The following is a 19,736-nucleotide window of genomic DNA, read 5'->3' on the forward strand; positions in this document are numbered from 1 at the left end:
GTACTCACATGAATAGATACTTGACAGGATGCACACTGAGAAAAAGTGGGATTTTTTTGTGTGTGAAAATCTGAAAAGCAGGAAGGCGGGTCTTGCTGGAGCCAATGAGGAGAGAGTACACAAAGAATGTGTTGGGAAGAGCGGCACTTGCTTCATAGTCCCTAAGACCAGGGCAAATATGTGTTTACCAGGAAGCATGCAAAGAATCATAAGGACATCTTTCTGCTAATAAGGAATCAAGCTACACAGGATCTTCAGAGTCACCAGTGAGAGGTAAGCTGTGATGATATAGATGTAAATACAAATGCATTTATGATTAACCTTGTTGCAATCATAATTACTATTTTTTGTACAAATTCTAGAGTATTCTAAAAACAGACCAAAATGGGCTTTGATCAAACCAAGAAACAAAATGGTGAAGCGAAAGAAAACAAAGATGCAGTGCAGCTTCACCGACAGATCGGCCTGCTGCCTGCTGTGTGCTTCATTGTCGGGACAGTAGTGGGCAGTGGGATCTTCATTGCACCCAAGGGCGTCCTAATGAACAGTGGCACTGTTGGGATGTCTCTGCTTGTATGGGCTCTCTCTGGAGTACTCTCCTTGTTTGGTAAGACACGTGTATATTACAATGTTCCATTATGCATTTACGTTTTCAGAAAACTCAGCAACTGCATAAAAGTGTGGACAAAGTATTGTAAAGCTTGATTCTTATTTGTTTCCTAGGGGCACTATGCTATGCTGAGTTGGGTACCACTTTCAAAAAGTCAGGAGGTCATTACACTTATTTACTGGAGACGCTAGGGCCACTGCCTGCTTTTTTAAGACTCTGGTGTGAGTTTATATTCATCAGGTGGGCAAATGGACATTTTCTACACTACTTAATATCCATTCTGCCCAGTGGCAGTAGTAACATAATGGACTGTCAGTGTCACATTGACGTGATCCATATGTTTTTTTTTAAAGCAATAGGCTGAAATATTTTATTGTCCAGAGCAACAATTGCCACTGGAGGAACGAATAGACATTTTAAGCATGTACAATGAATTACGAATGTATGAATTTCAGGCCAGCCGTTGCTTCCTACGTGGCACTGGCATTTGGGCGCTATGTGGTTGATCCTTTCTTTACTCCATGTCCGGCTCCCACTGCGTTGATCAGAGTGGTTGGCATCTTGGGAGTCAGTACGTGCTTTTATTCAAATAGTGTTTATGGCACATGCAAACCTTTACGTTCAAGATTTATTCCAAATCTTCTTTTTGCAGCGTTTGTTGTGGCAGTAAACTGCTGGAGTGTGTCTCTGGCTTCTCGCACACAAGTGACATTAACTTTCATTAAGATGTTTGCCCTTGTCCTGATCATCGTCCCTGGTGTCATTGCACTGGGAAAAGGTATGGATTGTAATTGACATTATAATTAATAAAAGTACTGATTAACTAATAATATAAACACTAATGAACTAATAACTTAACTACTAGAGTTAGATGATCTCATACTAATTCAATGAAAACACTCTTGTCAAAATGGTCTGTGTTCTAACCTCTTCTGTGCATGCTATTTTTCTCTTTAAAGGAAAGACTGAGAATTTTCAAAATGCCTTTGAATCTGAATCTATAACACTGGACACACTGCCACTGGCTTTTTATAATGGTTTATATGCTTATGGAGGATGGTATTATGTTTGATGTTTTTTTAATAGTAATTGCATTATTATCACACATTTATACAAATATTTGACCATTGCTATATGTTTGCCTTTTAGGTTTTATTTGAACTATATTACAGAAGAGGTTATCAATCCAAATAGGTATTAGTACCTTTGTGCTCTTGCGCACTAGAGTTAACAGACAAATTCTCAACCTCTGTGTTCTGTCAGAAACATCCCATTGGCCCTCACCTGTTCTATGGTGACAGTGACAGTCTTCTATGTGCTGGTGAATGTAGCATACTACACCATGATGAGTCCGACAGAGCTGCTCCAGTCTGAGGCAGTGGCCGTGGTCAGTGATTCCCTCTTTCTCATCATCAATGATTATCAGCTCCGAACTCAATCCACCTCTCTGTGGTTTCTCAGACGTTCGCTAATCGAGCTCTTCAGGGTCTGTCCTCTGTCATGCCCATTCTTGTGTCAGTGTCATGCCTTGGGGCACTTAACGGAGGCTTCTTTGGAGTACCAAGGTAAGACTTAAGTGTGTAAACTGTAAAATTTAAGGTAGTAATGATAAACAATGACAAGAATGATCTGTTAAAGTCCATCCAACTGATTTATGGGATGCTTTAAAAGATGACAGGCTATATTTATAGATGGAGAAAAAAAAAAAATCAAAGTTACATTTAATCAATTATTTGTGTTGCAGAATGCTTTTCGTGGGAGCAAGAGATGGCAACTGGCCTCCAATATTTTCTATGATTCATATCCACAGACATACACCGTTACCTGCTGTATTGTTTCTGGTAATGCAAACTATAGAGCAACACTACAGAGTACTTGTGATCATAGACTTAAACAGTGCCGCTTGTACCACCAGTACCCCTTAGTTGTGGTGATGATAATGAATGGAGAGATCTACAAGCTCATCAACTTCGCCTCCTTTCCCCGCTGGTTCTTCCTTGCCTCTGCAACACTGGGGATGCTCATACACCGCTACCGCTTCCCCCTGAAACCAAGGCCATTCAAGGTGAGAGTGTGATGAGTTCAGACTAATGTGGGAACTGAATGGAGTGACTTATTCTTTGGCTCTTTAGGTGCCGGTGGTCATTGTGGTCATTTTCACGGTAGTGTCCTTCTTCATTGTTGGTTTCTCTCTGTATTCGGACCCCTGGAACACTGGCTGCAGCTGCGCTCTCACACTGAGCGGTGTGCCAGTCTACTATGTTACTGTGTACCGCTCAAGAGTGCCTCCAAAACTAATGCGCATCTTCAGTAAGTAATGGAAACTAGCAATGCCATTTAAGTAGGCTCTTTGTTAATAATGCTTATTTCAAGTATCTAAATGATGCACAGTAAATACAGAGCTTCAAGAAAGCCACTGTTTCAGTTTTTTTTTCCACCCTAGATCTCTGCAGTAAGCAGCTGCAAATCCTCCTTGAAGTTGCTCAACAGGAAGTCCAGACCTACTGAAGGTCCCAGACATGTGGAGCTGCTTCATTTTATGTAAATGCCTGATTGGTTTATAATAGGTATATTATATTGCATATATATATACTGTATATACTCTTACAATTATGACACTGAATAATGTTGAGTCAGGTGGGAAGCAGAATCAAAGCAGCATTTTCCACTGAGTCTATTGGCTGAGAAGAAATTGTATATTAAAAAAACACTTTTTCTAAGACTTTTTTTGTGATCAATTTCTTATTGATTTTCTATTTAAAATATAGGGGTGAGAATCCACATATCATATTCAGCATGTATAAAGTACAGCGAGAGATGCACACACACTATATATATATATATATATATATATATAATTAAAAAAAACTCTTCCTCACCCTCCGCGGTGTATATATATATATATATATATATATATATATATATGTATATATATATATATATAGCACAGGTACATACCGCAAACTCAAAGGCATGCTATGGGATAGCATTAAAATTTGTTTAATTTTAAGACTTTTTTAAGACTAAGGGAGAGACAATGACCTACAGGAAACAAGATTAAATCAAATTAGGAGTATTTTGAGGCACCAACACCAAAAGATTTATTACAAGCAGAAACACATGGAAAAAGGCATCTGGATTTGATACAACACACATCAATAAGTCTTTATATTATTGAAAGTAAGTACAATAAAATGTGGTACAGAGACAATTAGGCATACTTTAAGTATATGCTTTAACATACAAAACATAGTATATTGCTGTCACATGTTACTGCATGCGTAATTTTAAGCCCTAAAGTCACTGGCCTTCAAAAAGTTATTTTATTGTACAAAAACTACTAGTACTTTGACTGGGCTGAAGATATTGTAAACATCTACATTCTATTGCTGCTAGTGCTTTTTGTTGCATGTTGCCTTTGTAATGATTTTAACAATTGTACTAAGAAGGCGGCAGAACACTATATTAGTCTAGACTTCTTTTTTTCTTACATTTACATAAATGATTAAAATAAAGTTAAGATGTAATGTGCAAATCAAATGACATACAAGTATGCATTTATAGCTAGCATTTCCTTTAACAGGAAGGTCAAAAATACAGGACGTGGCAAAATATACAGCTACAGACAATGTAGACAAATTAAGGTGACATAACACAACAAAATGAAAGCTTAAGTTGGAAGTGCAAGAGAAAAAAATTAAAACCCAAAATGTAGAAAACTGGTAAAATGTAAAACATGACAGTCTGTCAAGTTTTTTACTCAAACATGCAGAGATATCATGTAAAATTTAGACCACAAATATATCTGCAGCTCAGTCTGCTACTACTTATCACATAAAATCAGTTTTGCATCATGTGTGGCCTGTTTCCACAGGTCCCACCTATAGTGTCATTGAATATACAATATACTGCCATGTTATTAAAGAACCATTTTTCTATTTTAATTGTGGAATGAATTCTGACCAGCTGATGTTGGCCATTCCCAGATCTTCATCATCTAAACCTGAGAAGCTAATGTCCACCAGAATCTTGCTGAGGCTGTCATTCATGGTGTCTAGAACCAATCCCTCTGTGACTGAGCGGTTATTGGGTGTGGCGTTTCCAGCCTGCAGGAGTTCTCTGGAGCAGCCATTGCGAGGGCAGTCACCTGGGGAGTCTGGCAGCTTGGACACATGTGCAGACAGCAGCTGTCTGGGGGAGCTGAACAGGGGCAGGTCTTTAAACGGGGTGCTGCTGAAGCTGTATGTGGTGTAATCATGCCGTGGGGTGACTGCAGGACCTCCTGGTGTTCGGATAGGACTGAAGTCCAGTACAGTTTGGCGCCGTTTGCTCACAGGGGTCACTTTCCATTGCTCGGGTAATACATTAGAAGGCGCTTTGCTTGGTGTCGAGGACGTCAGGTGATTGCTACTTTTGATTGGTGTTTTAAATGACATCTCCCGGTTAGGGCTTAGCTTCTCCAGGCTATTTGACTCCATATCTGCCAAGTCATGGAAAGTAGAAATGTCTGAGACTACCCCAGAATCAAAGAAAGTGTTATTGTGGCACAGCAGGACAGGCTCTTCATGTAGAGAGTGCACCAGACACTGCTTACGGCGAGAGCTACGGGTAGGCCGCTTTGGAACCGCTTCAGGAGCAGGACTTTTTATCAACACGTCAACGGCTTCTTCCTTCATGTCTACTCCAGGTACATCATTCATTGATACCTTTCATAGGAACACACAAACACAAATGAATACTAGTGCAAATAATGCATAAAACTGCATCAGTGAATTGCTGTTACATGATCAACTTGATTGAGCGATCACTAACCTTTGGAGCTATCCGAACTTTTTTGGCCCCACAAGAAATGCTACGTTTATGTTGAGGAGCAGATGATGAAGGTGGCATGTACACCGTTGAGGAAACAGGAAGCTGGATAGGCACCAAGTAGGAATCTGTTCTGGGGAGAAGAGGCTTCATTTTCCTCTCTAAAACAGACATTTTTTTTTGTTAAAAATTGTACTAAAAATAATAATAATACTACAGGGTACGCCAAGTCAAACTCACCATTGCCAAATGTTTTGTTGGCATCTGGTAGTATTCTTTTCTGCTGCTAATAAAAGATAAAACAGCATGAATAACATTGTTAAAGAGGCTAACTGAAACAGGAAATACGGTTTTGGTATTATATCCATTTGGAGTTTGCGTAAAGACGAAGAATATACGCTTTCTTTGCAATAACTTTACCTGCAACAAAACTAAAAAAATATACATATGTACGTATTAATATAGAAGAAAAATCTTATAACTGTCCCTGGGTGGGAAAAAAAAGACAAATTAAAACAATGTTTTATGAATCTTACTTGATTAGGAAAGGAAAGCATTGGTGAAGGACCAGGAACTGTCATTGGATCAAACTCAGGCTGTGGAGAAAGATACAATTAGCACAAAAAGGTCCAACAAAAGCAGACAACATTGTAAAAGAGTGTTTTAGGATGCACTGTGTTACAAATGGCTGCCGTGCTTACCTTATATACTTGATCAAGAGTAAGACATCGATTAGCCTCAGGCCGGATCGTCCAGAAAGAAACTTTGCCATCGGCAGATGTTTCACGTATAAACATGTCATGTAATGAAAGGTTGTGCCGAATAGAGTTCTGTGACGTCCAAAATAAGTTAGGTTAAAGCTCAAAGTGGTTTTACATACAGTTAGCTTTGTACTCCAATTACATACCTTCCACCCAGGTTTGGCCACCTGTCTGAAGTACGGAAAATGGTCCTCAATCCACATATAAATTTCTTTAAGAGTCATCTTCCTCGTCTGTTTGCTGTTGATTGCAAACTGTATCATGGCCATGTAGGAGTATGGTGGTCTCTCAGACAATGGCTGCTTAGGAGAGGCTTCTGCATTACAACTCTAGAAAGCATACAAAATACAATTAAATTACACAGTCACACTAAGTGTTTGTGTAAAAAAAGATAAACTAACCTGTGACATATGTGAGGCATTCAAGTTTTCCTTGTCAGCAATAGGTTTGGCTGGACGGGTTTCTAAGGAACTTGTGCTCATCCGGCCCAACCACTGAATATTTGTAAGACTGTCATCAAGAGGGCCACACTCCAAATCTTTGCCCACTATTACATCATGAACAAATAGTACATGTAAATAATTGTGATAAAGCTTGAAAAATTAACTATTTAAGTAAAAAAAAGTTGCTCTTACATGGCTTAAGGGCAGTCAGATGTTTAACATCCTGAATATCGATCTGTTCATTTGTAGTCTTAGAAGATATATTTTTTTCATCTGGAGAAGGGTTATTTCCACTCAAAAGAATAAACTTATTTGGTCCTTGTGCACCACACTCTTTGCCTTTGGCAGTAAGAGCTCCAATTACAGTCTGAAGATCGGCAGTCTTTGGGACAACAACCACCTGCGTAGAAGACATGGAGGGGTGGTCCATGATGCAGACACCATCAGGGATACAGAGACTGGATGTTGCCTGTGGGGCATCTTGAGTCGCCACTTTGTCATCATGCAATTTTGGGCTTGCTTCCTTTTGCTGGAAAGGTAGCTTTCGCCTTTTGAGAATCAAGGGTCTCCTTGGGCTCCGTCTCATTGTCATCAGTTCACTGAAATTCTCCTCGGTTTTCAAAATAATCCTGTGCAACAATGACAAAGGAAGCCATCATATTTTAGTTAGCAAATGCAGAAGTGGCTACATGTAGCCTACAGACAGTAGCCTACTGTGGCTAATGCGCTGCCAAACTAGACGAAGCCTCGCTGAGGCCGTTGTTCTAAATGTCACAAAGGCTTTAGTTTAATATGAGTTTACCTGACGGATCGGAGGTCTCAAACGTTGGCTTAATGAAGTTTAGCTCTATATCCCGGCAGGATAAACGTATTCTTAGTTAACATTGTCCTGAACAGCTCATATTTTACCATCTAAAAAGCTTCGGTTTCCTGACGACAGATGTTTGCAGATGGTCGTTGCCATGGTGGTTACTGGTTTCGTGTTCTAAAACGTTGAAACACCAGCAGCCATGTGCTGATCCACAGTTCACAGATGCACAGGTTTATACATAGATAGCTAGTAGCTCCACTTCAATAACATGCTTGACGTGAGATGCTACATTGTTACCTTTGAGTGTAGCGGCGTCTACTTGTTTTCACAATCGAATTGGGATACAGCCTAAATCATAGGATAGCTACGTTTTGCATTAAGTAACAATAACGCCCGTATATGCCTGCTTTAGGGACCAATGTAGGCAGCTACAGCTTTGTAAACGTTAGCTAGTGAGCTAGTCCTTCCTACATTCATGATAAACAGTGTTTAGTCCAAACCTTCATATTATCGAGTTCTATCTGTCCGTCGTCTTGGTCTGGCGTCTGCGGTCACTGGATTCACATAAGGTGCAATAGTTGATATAGCCTAAAAGATACACCATTATGATTATTTACATGCCGATCTAGCCATCTTGTGTTTTTTGAATTTTGGCGCTGTGGGTGTAGCTTTTCCCCTTTCGTTCACGTGACATAGATGCGCCAATGGAAACGCGTGTCTGCCGTCAGCGCAACTCCTCAACCTATAAGATCTGACAACACTGCAGACCGGGAAATCAGCAACACGAAAGATATGACGAAAACACTCATAGCAGGGTAAATAGTGCAATATACGTGCAGTTTTGTTTACGAATCCCACGCGCCTGGCCTGCATTACATACTGTATGTTTAGTGTCCAGCGACGAGGCGTTCACTTCGGTGATAGGTGCACTTTGGTGAGTGTTTGGGATGGTGATGGCTTGCGACTTTCAAATGAAAAAAACAAAACAAAAAAACACCACGAAAAAGCGAAAATCTGAAAAGTAAATATACATTTTTTCCCCCTCAGACTCTTCGGGTATGCTTTGAGTTGATGCCCCGAAAGAAAATCCAGATTGAGAAGCAACCCTTGCGGTTCCTTGAGCGACCTGCAGGGGACGCCAGAGTCCATCACAACGTGCCTGAAGTGAGGGCCGCTCTCAATCCAAAAGACTTTTTCACAGAGGCACCCGGGCATAATGGATCAGCTCTAAATTCGTGGGTAAGTGTCATGCTTTCTCTAAATTAATTCTTGTGAATTGTGTGGTGTTGCATATATATATATATATATTTTTACCTGACAGGTAAGCCCCCAGTTTGATACTTCTGCTGCTGCACCAGTAAAACGGAAAAGGGGAAAGCTGTCCGCAAGCGTCCAGAGTAACTTCTCCCAGCTTTCCAGAAAAAGCAGTTTGTGCAGCAGCAGATTTCCTACATTATCATTTCAAACAAAGAAAGACCATCATCAAAAGCAAAGGAATAACAGGAGTTCTTCTGCCTCAAATGCTCAAGGATACAGCCAAAAAGCAAGTACATTATTAGGCCATGTGCAAAAAATAGGAACCACTGAAAAAGGTTTGCTCCAAAATGATGACGTCAGATCACATTATGAAGATTCAAAGAAGGCTACAAGTCTGTGTAAAACTGGAGGAAAATCTTATATTCCAACAGAAGCTCCTTCATCACATGCCTCCAATGACTGTGCTCCTGTTGATGTTGCTTCACCGCCACCTCATTTACTCATGGCACAAATATCAGAGGAACATTCTTCTACCTGCTCACAACCTCTACATTTACTTTGGTCTCCACCATGTACTCCATCTAGCGTTGTAGATATTTTAGTTCCTGACACACCGGAAAGAGATTATGGGGTCAAGGTGACATGGCGACATAGGAGAAAATTAATGCTGTTGTTGAAAGAGAAAGGCCATTTATCAGACCCTCTGGAAGTAACTAATGTCTGATTTGAGTATTCGAGTAAAGCATTTGTAGAAATGATTGTCTTGTCCCTGGAGGGAAATGTTTCCTCTGAATTGGACCCATCCTTCAACCTGTGGGCAACCTGTCAGGAGAAGCAGACACAGGAGTAACACGAAACTCTGCACAGATAGGCCCCTCCCAACCTGGAAATCGAACATGGGACTTTGTTGCTGTCAGACAAGACCACTGACCACTAAGCCACATGTTGCCATGTTGGGCAATTGGAGAACTTGATGAATTTAATGAATTCAATGAATGATGCTGAGGAATAGACTTGTGTTGTGTGAGTGTATTTTGGGATGATAATAAAATATTAGTCTGCATGTCACAGTGAAATTAAAAGATGAATTCTTACGTTATAGACAGACTCCTCCAATAATGACACTGTTTTCATTTCTATATTTAATGGCTTTGGTAATCCATATAAATACATTTAAGCCTAGCCTACATCTATCGCAACAGCCTGCAATAGGCTTTATGTGTCTAAAATTGAAACAAACTTACAAGGGAAACAAAAGACTAATTAAATGTAAAACATACATAATATTATAGCATCATCATACAATAGCCTATGCATTTGTGATATTATATATATTTGTATTCTATTATGATCTCCAGCTCCAACTTCCCCAAACTACTTTGCTCACGCGCTACCAAACCTCAGCCAATCACCGTAGAGCTTGGTGAATAGCGGACCAATGAGATGTTCCGTCATTGAAGCGTCTGGTAACTAAGGAGAAAACATCGAGTTCTTTCTCAACCATCATCATCTGCAGAAGAATCGTCCTTGGTAACCCTGTGTAAATATGAGTTACTACAGTGTAAGGTAAGAGAAAAGCATTTCCGCCTGTTATTGCTGTACATTTCGATGGAAAGTAATTGACAAAAGGGTTGAGTTTTTTCGTCTAAATAACTTGGGGGACGCCCATAACTTTTAGGGGGGTTACTGAACATAGAAAACGTGACCAAATAAGCTAATGTTAGCTTTGGTGGTAACGTTAATACACCGGCTATAACAGCTGCGATGTGTGCAGATGTGCATGTTATTCTTTCTGTCTTACATCGTTGCTTCGTGTGTAGAAGAGCAGTGCGTTTATGCAAGACAATGTGACCAACGTTGTGGAAAAAAAATCAGAATAGCCTTTACCACTACATTAACGTCAGTTGTATCAAAGCAGTCGGTAATGCCATTCATGCAAAGTATTAAGGCAGATGATACCAGTTACAACTACGCACATAAATAAATGAAGATCGACTAAATGCCTGCATCATTGTAGTGGGCGGACAGAATAATCCTGACAAAGATAGCTACTGTGAACTCCAGGGGCAGTGTCTGTATCCATTTCCTTGTGATCTTCACTCATTTGATCATCAAAAAAGGTGCTTTGAATACAGTGGGTGTGTGATGCTCCAGTTTGATGGCCCAGAGCTCGGTGCAAAGGTCCCCTTTTACTTTGGAGTCAGAAATGATCAGAGGGTGCCCACTGCCCACCCTTTTCTGTTTACTTTCAGATTGTTTTTTGTCTGATACTCTGGGGCTGCATCAAAATGTAACACATTGTTTGGGTGAAAAAAATACATTAAGCATATGAATAATATTTTGGTTTTGAGATTACAGATGTGCCCACAAACGAACAGCTTCATTTCAGGGGAAAAGTGCTTTGTTTTTGCTTCTTCACAGTATCTCAAATTATAACACGGAAAGATGAGGTGAGGATTTACTAGTTGGGGCAAACAAACACTTGACTTACAGCCTAACATTACATATTAAAGAACAGATAGCAATTACTGTGCGCTATATACTGTTTAATAAAATTGAATAAAGATAAGTTTCCTTTTTAACTCCTTTGTTATGTGTACTTTTGAGGGCAAGCTTTGGGGGCTCCTGCAGTGACTCTGGGATTCATTGCACTATTTGACGCTTTTAGAATGATCTACTTTGTAAAAGGACAAATAAGATCAGCATTTTGAACCATTTAATGTAGTTGTTTTCTTTATTCTGCTTTAATCTTCCTGAGCCAGTTATTGATCCCTACAATATGAGATAGAATACGTTTTTGTCATCCGTACATTGTTGTTTGTGATCTGTGAGTCATGCCACTGCATGTTTTTAAGCCTGCCCACTCCCTGACACTATCGGAGCCATAACATATCCGCGATCACAGGGGAATGTGTTATTATAAGCTCTTGTAGCCGATTTCCATGTTTTGTTTTCAGCGCAATAATTACTCCCACTGGTGAATAATTCCCTTGCTTATCAGGCAGTTGACATATTTTAAATCTGTTGCTCGGCGTCAAGACAAACGAAAGCTCTGCTCCCTTTCTTTAGCCTTGATTTCTTTCCCTCCCTGAGAGAAAAAAAAAGATGAGCATAATGCTAAGGTCTCTTAGCAACAAGAGTACGGTCCATGCAAGACATCTAATTTTTGGAGAAATAAACAATCAAATTATTTTTTCTTGAATGTAATGATGACAAAGTGAAACATGTGATTCATATGCAACTGACAAAGATGACTAATTTACAAAATGTTCTTTTTCTAATGTCTATAAATTGCCATTCTTACATGTTGTCATTTTCCTGTATGTTGCAAGTCAGAATGAATCATTTTATGTTGATAGAATTGTAAACTTTACTTATGCTAGCCCCATGTTTTCTCGATATTCTTCTCTCCCACCATGTATGCAAGGTAAACGTGTAATCATTCATTTGTAATATTCTGGCTGAACTCCTATGTGGTCACACATGGTAACCGTTCCAAGACCTCACACTTCCTTAGTGGCTTGTCACTCCCCTGGGTCTGACAAAGCTACTCTTTCTCAGTCACTTAATAGCGGATCTCTTTGAAGCAGCAGGGTCTTTGTCAGGTTGGGCTTAGCTGTAAGTCAGGGAGCGAGAGTCACGTTTTGTTGTATCACTATTGAGACTGACTGTGGACAGCAGCATTCTGGATCAGCCACCATGGATACTGTAAAGAATGGAGGATGCCAGCCTGTCTTCAGTCGTTGGTCATACAGGTAGAGACGCAGTGGGGCTAATTCATCTTTGCCTTTTTCAAAACTCGTATCTTGCTTTAGTCAATTCCTGAATGCCACATAAAGATTCATAAAGTAATCTTCTGCTAGTGAGGCTAGAGTTTTAGGTCTTGCACTGAACTGCTATAGTCAAACGTATGCCTCTTCCTCAGGTTTCTGCTACCTGTTGTTACTTATTCAGAGCATCAGACTGAGCTGTAACCAGAGTTGTCCATGCGGTTTAATTTTGCTCACTGTTTTGCTTTGTATAAGTGATTTATTGACTCTCTGTATGGTACTAGAAAAAAACGTTCTTGCTCAAAAGTATGTGGGCAGAGTTGCATTAGTGTGCATTGCTTTGTGTTTATTCAATGTATGTGTTTTATCAGGCCTTAAATGAACAGTGGTAATTGTAAAAGCATTGTTGTTGGCAAAAGATAAAAAGGGAAATACCTCACATTACTTTCTTAAATAATTGAACCTGCTCTACATGCTCGGCGGTGTGCCCTCTATCACGCTTTATCTAGATTCTGTCATGATTGATTCTCGTATGCATTTTACTGAGAGCCACATAAGACGTCCCTGTGAAAGAAATGTGTAAATCTTACATCACTGCGCTGGGTGTCCAATTACATTGAGGCTTAAGACTTAGCTAAAGGTTTAATCAATGCTGCTGGAGGTGAGCTGTTGAAGTTTCCATGGTGACTCTGTCTGACAAACAGTGAAGAGACAACAACAGCAGCAATGTCCTCCTCTTGTCACCCAAGCTGTAATGAAACATTGATCACTGACAGCTGTGATGACAAAGACGTACATGTGTGTGTGTATCAGTTTTCCGAGCAGACTTTTCTTTTTTATTTACAACAAGTTACAGTTGTGACTTCTTTTTTTTCCTTTTTTTTAACTGGTATGTGCAGATTCTGTTTGTGTTGGAGCTAATATTGCTTTGTGTTTTACATGTGCTGTTTTCCCGGTCGCAATGGTGCCAAATTGGCATATTCCCCAAAGACCCTCTAGCTCGGCCAGCTTCTCGATGGCAAGGTAGACCCATTACTGCTACTATCAACAAATCACAAAAAGCTCTCTGATCACTGAATTCACAGCAAATCATTCGTTTGTGGTGTGGTATGAGAATTTCTAAAAGATTTGTGTTGTGTTTCAACTTCCGTCCCTGAGCAAGTGAGATACAATACAAACTGTATTATATCTACCATTCACCTGTTACAACATATCACTCCAAGGAATAATGTAAAATGACTACAATTACAGATGATATCAGTGCTGACACTTTTCGTACACAGCAAGAGAGGTTTTTCTGGTCTATTCTTTGATGCCTTTGAATGAGAAGGATGTTTAGGATACGTTTAGGTTATGTAGTGTGTTACAAACAAGTTACCAAACATTTACAAACAAATAAAAGAAGCCTAAACCCATAATAATATAGTTAACAACAGACAATAATTTATGTATAATGACAATAGCAGGAAACTTTACAATACTGTTGGCCTTTTTGCTGCACATTCTCCCTGGGATTGCTCCAAAGACATATGTTTGCTTACATTATAGCCTCATTATAATTTCATTGAGTTGTTGCAGCATTTGTGTACAATAACATAAAATATGCCTGCAGTTCAATCTGTAAGATGAGGCAGTCCCCAGCTGTTCTCAAATGTTCCATAACAGAAGATTGTTGCTCCGTAGAAGTGTATGTCCCAAATTACCTGCAGGGCTTAAACCAAGGATCAATCATTCATCTGATATGGTTAGCCTTTGAGAGATTGGCTGTAATATGAAGTCCTTTTAATCTTTAGGATTCATAATCTGGGATATTAAAAGAGCTACCATACAGAAATTAATGCGGTTGGCTAGTGGTCAATGCAGTCATTTAAAATGTACACCTGCCTGGAAAGCAATTTATTGTATAGTTTGAGATGTGCTGCGTTTTATATAAAGTGCCACATTGTAATCCATGGAACTATGTAAATTGTTGCCATCTAGTGGTAGGATAATGTAACATGATGCGTTTGTTTCTCCTATGTTCTCTCTACAGTGGAGCTGAAGATGACAGTGCCAGTCTAATGCAACAAAAACTGGAAAAACAGGTAGGTTTCATTGTATTTCTGTCATTTTTACACAGTACCCTGGCCCATTATAAATTCTTTATATTTTGGTAGCAATATCCTGCTCTGTGTTCAGATTATGAGGTTATACAACAAACTCATACTTTTTGACTCTGAGAATCTGGGTTCCATCCATCCACCCATCCATTTTCTTCCGCTTTATCTGGGGCCGGGTCGCGGGGGCAGCAGTCTCAGCAGAGATGCCCAAACTTCCCGATCCACACACACCTCCTCCAGCTGTTCTGGGGGGACCCCGAAGCGACACCAGGCCAGCTCGGAGACATAGTCCCACCAGCGTGTCCTGGGTCTTCCACGAGGCCTTGTCCCATCTGAGAATCTGGGTTTATATGGGAATTCTAGACATCTGATCAATCAGGTCCAAGAAGGTCAACCGTACACCCAGTTTATGCCTTTTATGCAGATACAAGTTTGTTTGAAAACTTAAAAACACCAGTTGATGCTACCAATGATGCTATTATATTATGTCAAAAGTTGTCTAAAAGTAGACAATTTGATGTCCAGCTTGAGTTGTGCCAACAATTGAGCCGTGAGGAATAACTGTAGAACGCTTGCACAGCTCACAGTGGATTTCTGGTTGTTTCTTAAACGACTTGGTTACAATTTTCTGTAATGCCTTAATGTTTTTTTCAATACCCAATTATGTTCTTGCTGGGGCAGAATGTCCGGAACAAAGTCATATCCTGTACTGGCCTTGAAATACCAAGCTGATGTGTCTTTTCAAATAAAAACAATACAATAGGCTCTCCTAAAATAACTTTAAAGGAAGTGGATGTTCAGACTGACGCACTGAAAAGGAAATACATAACTATTAGCAAAACGTGTAGTCTGTATAGTTTTAGTATTTGTCTTGAAACTTCAATACTACTATCTTCGGGATCTCAGGCAGGAGTAACCAGTGGCTCTCCAGCTCTTTCCAAGTAGCTCCCCAAAGGTTTTCTAATCTACACAGCACAATACGCTTGTTGAGTTACATTTGTTCTAAACATATTGAAAACAATCTGCAGACATTTTGGTAAATAAAGTGAAATATCATGTTGGCCACTGTCTCTCCATGGTGAACTCTCCATTGCTACCTTAACTACCTAAACATAAGTAGTTCTGTGACATTTTTGTAATGTAAAAGTAGCCCAACGATAAACAAGGTTGCTGACCGTCCTCTAATGTGTGTTCTGGTCACAGAGGGCTTTATTGGAACAAAAGCAGCGACGAAAGCGACAAGAACCGCTCATGGTTCAGCCCAATACAGAAGCCAAACCTCGGCGAACCAGGACACGTCGTGGGGAGGAACAGGCTCCTTTAGTAGATTTCCGCCAGAGTATAACCAGTGATGCCATCATGGAAGGTAAGGGAAAATGTTATACTAGATTGTTTGCTTTATCATGGGGTTTGACATGACAGGAAGAACAATAACAATGACATCTACACACATTGTATTCATGTTTAAAAGATATAGCTTTTACAAATTAATCAACTAACATATCAATTTATTGTAAACACTACAGTATATTTATAAACTATACAAGTATGCAAACATAGATTCCAGCTTATGCAAATAAAAGAGATAATTTGCTCTCATTTTATATCTCCAAAGCCCTAACCCAAACCAGCTGACCATTGTGTATTAAATTTGATTAACTGCACTGGCATGTTACTGTTTATGGTGTTGTAGGTATAGATGGACCTGCAGCCATTTTGGGTTCAGAAACAGCCGAATTTGGAAGAAAGATCCAAATTATGTCAGTCGGCCAGTCTCACCACAAACCTGAGGTGCAGCGTCAGCCCCAGTCGCCCTCTGCAAACGGGCCAGACAGCGAGGGCGACACAGAGACGCTGCTCGAGCCCAAGACCAACATCCAAGAACTACTGCAGAAACAAGGTCTCTTAAAAAGATATGTTGCTGAAAGGAAATACACCCTGCACTAACCCATCGTATGGCCCCATTGCAATATGTTACAAATGTGAGGCTGTTTCATCTTTACCAGGGTTGTCGGACACTATGAACTTTGATGAAACCAGTGAGCATGAGGACGATTCAGAAGATGGTCAAACACGCTCTGTGACGCCTCACACAGACACCAACAGGCCTGCATCTGCTGCTAGCGGCAAGGACATCCCGGTGAGGCTTTTATTTCATTGTAATCTTCAAAACAGTTGTGTGAATAATATCATGAAACATTTATCCTGCCCAGGAGGCTGGAAGCCCAGGGTCACCCTTATCAGAGAGCTCTGTTATTGAAGTGGCCAATCTGGAGGAGTTTGTGTTGCAACCGGCACCACGTGGCACCACTGTTAAATGTCGAATCTCACGGGACAAAAAAGGCATGGACCGAGGACTCTACCCCACTTACTTCATGCACATGGAGAGGGAGGACGGTAAAAAGGTGATTAGGCTCTTATGACATTAATGGGACATCCTATTCTTCCATCTTAATCAGTATGCAAGATATTTTTGTGTCATCTGATTATGATTTGTGCGTTTTATACTGTACTTTACTATTTTTTGTGTTTTATTCCAAAGTACATACAAAAATAATCTCGTAATTTGGTTTTAAATCTTGCAATTTTGACACTATTCAAGTGTGTGAAATTCAAAATTCAAAATAGAAAGTTTGCCAAAAAAAATTATACCAAAGATCTTGGATACAAGGCCTTGTTAAATTTGAGGGCATGAAAATATGCTAATGATGTAAATATTTAAATTGAAAATCCTTTCAGGGACAAAATAAATGCAGCTTCAAAAAATATTTACTGCATATTTCACAGACATGTACAAATTAAAATCTGATGACAAATAACTCATCCATGTATTGGCTTTTTAGATTTTTCTTCTAGCAGGACGGAAGAGGAAGAAGAGTAAGACCTCCAACTACCTTATATCTGTAGATGCCACTGATTTGTCTCGTGAGGGCGAGAGCTTTATTGGTAAACTGAGGTACGTCTAGCTAATTTTACATTTACTGTAAGTTGCTAAACACAGTGTTGTTGGTGCATAAGAGTTGGACATTAAAATATTGACAATGACTTTGTATCAGGTCAAACCTCATGGGCACCAAATTTACAGTGTATGATAATGGGACAAATCCATGCAAAACACCTGGAACACTGCTGGAAGAGAGCAACAAACGTCAAGAACTGGCTGCTATATGTTATGTGAGTGAAAAGTTCAGACAGCAGAACACTCTGCTGTATTTACTGTGTCCATCAATCTGGGAGCTACATAATGTCTATCGTTTGACAGGAAACCAATGTACTGGGATTCAAAGGTCCACGCAAGATGACCGTTGTGATCCCAGGCATGAGTATGAGCTTTGAAAGAATGCCAGTGAGGCCCCAAAGTGTAAGTATAAACTCCTGAATTTAAGCAACATTTATATCATATAGAATATGTGACTCACGTAATCAAACAATAAAATATGTCAACATGACAGGAGCAGGAGAGTCTCCTGAGTCGATGGCAAAACCACTCAATAGAAAATCTCATAGAGCTGCACAATAAGGCCCCAGTGTGGAATGACGACACTCAGTCGTATGTGCTGAATTTCCATGGTCGCGTCACTCAAGCTTCAGTCAAGAACTTCCAAATTGTTCATGACAACGATCGTAAGTATCTCAATTTCTTACAGTTTATACGGTTTATAGTTTATATAATAACCCCATGCTTGTTGTCTCCCTGTAGCGGACTACATCGTCATGCAGTTTGGCAGAGTAGCTGAAGACATTTTCACCCTGGACTATAATTACCCAATGTGTGCTCTTCAAGCCTTTGCCATTGGCCTATCCAGCTTTGACAGCAAGTTAGCATGCGAATGAATGCGCCTTGCTTACACAACTTTTCACATCACTTTCCACTTTTAACAAGTTGGACAGTAGAACTTTCATAATGTCGAAGAAAGAGACTGTCAAAGAAATTATTTAATTCCTGATCCTGTAATGCATCCAGACACTTTGACAAACCTCTATAGTCTATTTTTTTTCTCCACCCATTTTAAAGGGAATGATCTGAGTTCTGTGTCGAGTATTCAGGGCATATAGGCCTACAGTGTAGACTTTGAAGATAAGGGAAAAAACTGAGCATTCTACCATTCGTGTGGAGATAAGAGCTCTTGTAAAACATGTAATACACAAATCACTTTCATTGTCTAACTGTGGTCTAGTAGTACATGATGCTTCTGTCGCCTTAAAATCTGATGTAACGAAGTTCATTCTACACAAGTATCAGCTCTCTGTAGTTTCTGCATCAGCGGTTCTCAAGATGGAGAGATCATTTCAGGGAGCGTAGACATGAGTTAGACCGCTCACTCCTCTCACTCTTTACATTAGTAACAGGAGGTCGAGAGGGAATCCATGTTGGATTAGAAGATATATTCGCTTCAGAAACAATGTTCTTTGGGGCCAGGCTTTACAGTTATTTTGACACGTGTTAAGTCCCCTTGGATGGGAGCAACATATACAGCACTGAGGAGGTTACCGTCCCCTTTGGGTGAAAGCTTTCTGCCATTGAAATTAATGGGCAGAGATTGTCTGAGAACTTATCATTTAAATCTGAAAAAATGCTGTTTGAGTTTCATTTATTGAACAACTTGACAAAGCTGAAAAGAAGGCAGAGGAAGAGAGGTGTTGCTTCAGACAATTCACAGCGAGGATCGTTAACACTTTTAAAATTTAAAACTAATAGCTGAACTCCTCTGTGATCATCAGTTACATTTGCTAGTGTAACTTTTAGCGTGCTTAGTGTGTTTTGTATCTTCAACCTGAGAAAGGGGTTTCTATCACCCAGAAAGGGGAGGACTCCATGCAAAGGCAGAAGTACCTGGATGTTGCTCCCATCTATAGGATTCTTTGTCATCGTGCCAAGGGAACAAGTATCGCACCGTCAGCCCCCGTCATGACCACACACATTTTTTTCCATTTGCTGTGGCTTGGTATGTAGTTTGAGCAGAAAACATGGCATTAAAGGGTCGCTAGCACCATCAGTTTTTCAGTTTTTATACAAGGGGTTGCTACTAAACAATCATGAGAACCACTGGTCTAGATGAATATGCAGCCTGTGGGTGTTTTACAGTGTTACATTGCACCATCCCCCCCCCCCCCCCCCCCCCCCCCCTTCTTTTGCACAGTGTAACATAAGTGGACTCATACTCAAAACAAATTA

At 40.0% G+C, this 19,736-nt stretch overlaps 4 protein-coding genes across 6 annotated transcripts; 3 read left to right on the top strand and 1 right to left on the bottom strand.

Moving 5' to 3' along the window:
- The first annotated feature begins 95 nt into the window (after nucleotides 1–95).
- Nucleotides 96–3,261, top strand: LOC306959712 (cystine/glutamate transporter). Its single transcript, XM_079551893.1, has 13 exons — nucleotides 96–273; nucleotides 363–607; nucleotides 724–850; nucleotides 1,066–1,181; nucleotides 1,263–1,388; nucleotides 1,570–1,669; nucleotides 1,760–1,804; nucleotides 1,874–1,997; nucleotides 2,072–2,175; nucleotides 2,355–2,451; nucleotides 2,526–2,675; nucleotides 2,743–2,920; nucleotides 3,054–3,261. The coding sequence occupies exons 2-13, from the start codon at nucleotides 385–387 to the stop codon at nucleotides 3,116–3,118; spliced, it is 1,455 nt and encodes a 484-aa protein (XP_079408019.1). The 5' UTR covers nucleotides 96–273; nucleotides 363–384; the 3' UTR covers nucleotides 3,119–3,261.
- A 1,152-nt stretch (nucleotides 3,262–4,413) lies between these two features.
- foxm1 (forkhead box M1) lies at nucleotides 4,414–8,068 on the bottom strand. Its single transcript, XM_079582486.1, has 9 exons — nucleotides 7,935–8,068; nucleotides 6,816–7,252; nucleotides 6,582–6,727; nucleotides 6,327–6,509; nucleotides 6,121–6,249; nucleotides 5,956–6,015; nucleotides 5,660–5,705; nucleotides 5,423–5,580; nucleotides 4,414–5,316 (listed from the first exon to the last, which is right to left on the bottom strand). Exons 2-9 carry the CDS (start codon nucleotides 7,213–7,215, stop codon nucleotides 4,546–4,548), a joined length of 1,893 nt encoding a protein of 630 aa, XP_079438612.1. The 5' UTR covers nucleotides 7,216–7,252; nucleotides 7,935–8,068; the 3' UTR covers nucleotides 4,414–4,545.
- A 160-nt stretch (nucleotides 8,069–8,228) lies between these two features.
- On the top strand, nucleotides 8,229–9,711 carry rhno1 (RAD9-HUS1-RAD1 interacting nuclear orphan 1). The gene is made up of 3 exons (XM_079582418.1): nucleotides 8,229–8,368; nucleotides 8,482–8,673; nucleotides 8,756–9,711. The coding sequence occupies exons 1-3, from the start codon at nucleotides 8,318–8,320 to the stop codon at nucleotides 9,413–9,415; spliced, it is 903 nt and encodes a 300-aa protein (XP_079438544.1). The 5' UTR covers nucleotides 8,229–8,317; the 3' UTR covers nucleotides 9,416–9,711.
- A 481-nt stretch (nucleotides 9,712–10,192) lies between these two features.
- tulp3 (TUB like protein 3) lies at nucleotides 10,193–18,697 on the top strand. 3 transcript variants are annotated; one of them, XM_079552320.1, is made up of 11 exons: nucleotides 10,193–10,257; nucleotides 14,494–14,545; nucleotides 15,764–15,926; nucleotides 16,254–16,460; nucleotides 16,567–16,700; nucleotides 16,774–16,965; nucleotides 17,404–17,516; nucleotides 17,617–17,734; nucleotides 17,823–17,921; nucleotides 18,013–18,184; nucleotides 18,261–18,697. In XM_079552320.1, exons 1-11 carry the CDS (start codon nucleotides 10,238–10,240, stop codon nucleotides 18,392–18,394), a joined length of 1,404 nt encoding a protein of 467 aa, XP_079408446.1. In that variant the 5' UTR covers nucleotides 10,193–10,237; the 3' UTR covers nucleotides 18,395–18,697. The 3 variants fall into 3 exon arrangements, with proteins under 3 accessions (XP_079408446.1, XP_079408445.1, XP_079408444.1); XM_079552319.1 differs by lacking the exon at nucleotides 10,193–10,257 and adding an exon at nucleotides 12,081–12,446 and having other exon boundaries at nucleotides 16,777–16,965; XM_079552318.1 differs by lacking the exon at nucleotides 10,193–10,257 and adding an exon at nucleotides 12,083–12,446.
- The last annotated feature ends 1,039 nt before the right edge of the window (nucleotides 18,698–19,736 follow it).

This window comes from Gobius niger (genome assembly GCF_951799975.1).
Source record: "Gobius niger genome assembly, chromosome: 2".
Lineage (NCBI taxonomy): Eukaryota > Metazoa > Chordata > Actinopteri > Gobiiformes > Gobiidae > Gobius > Gobius niger.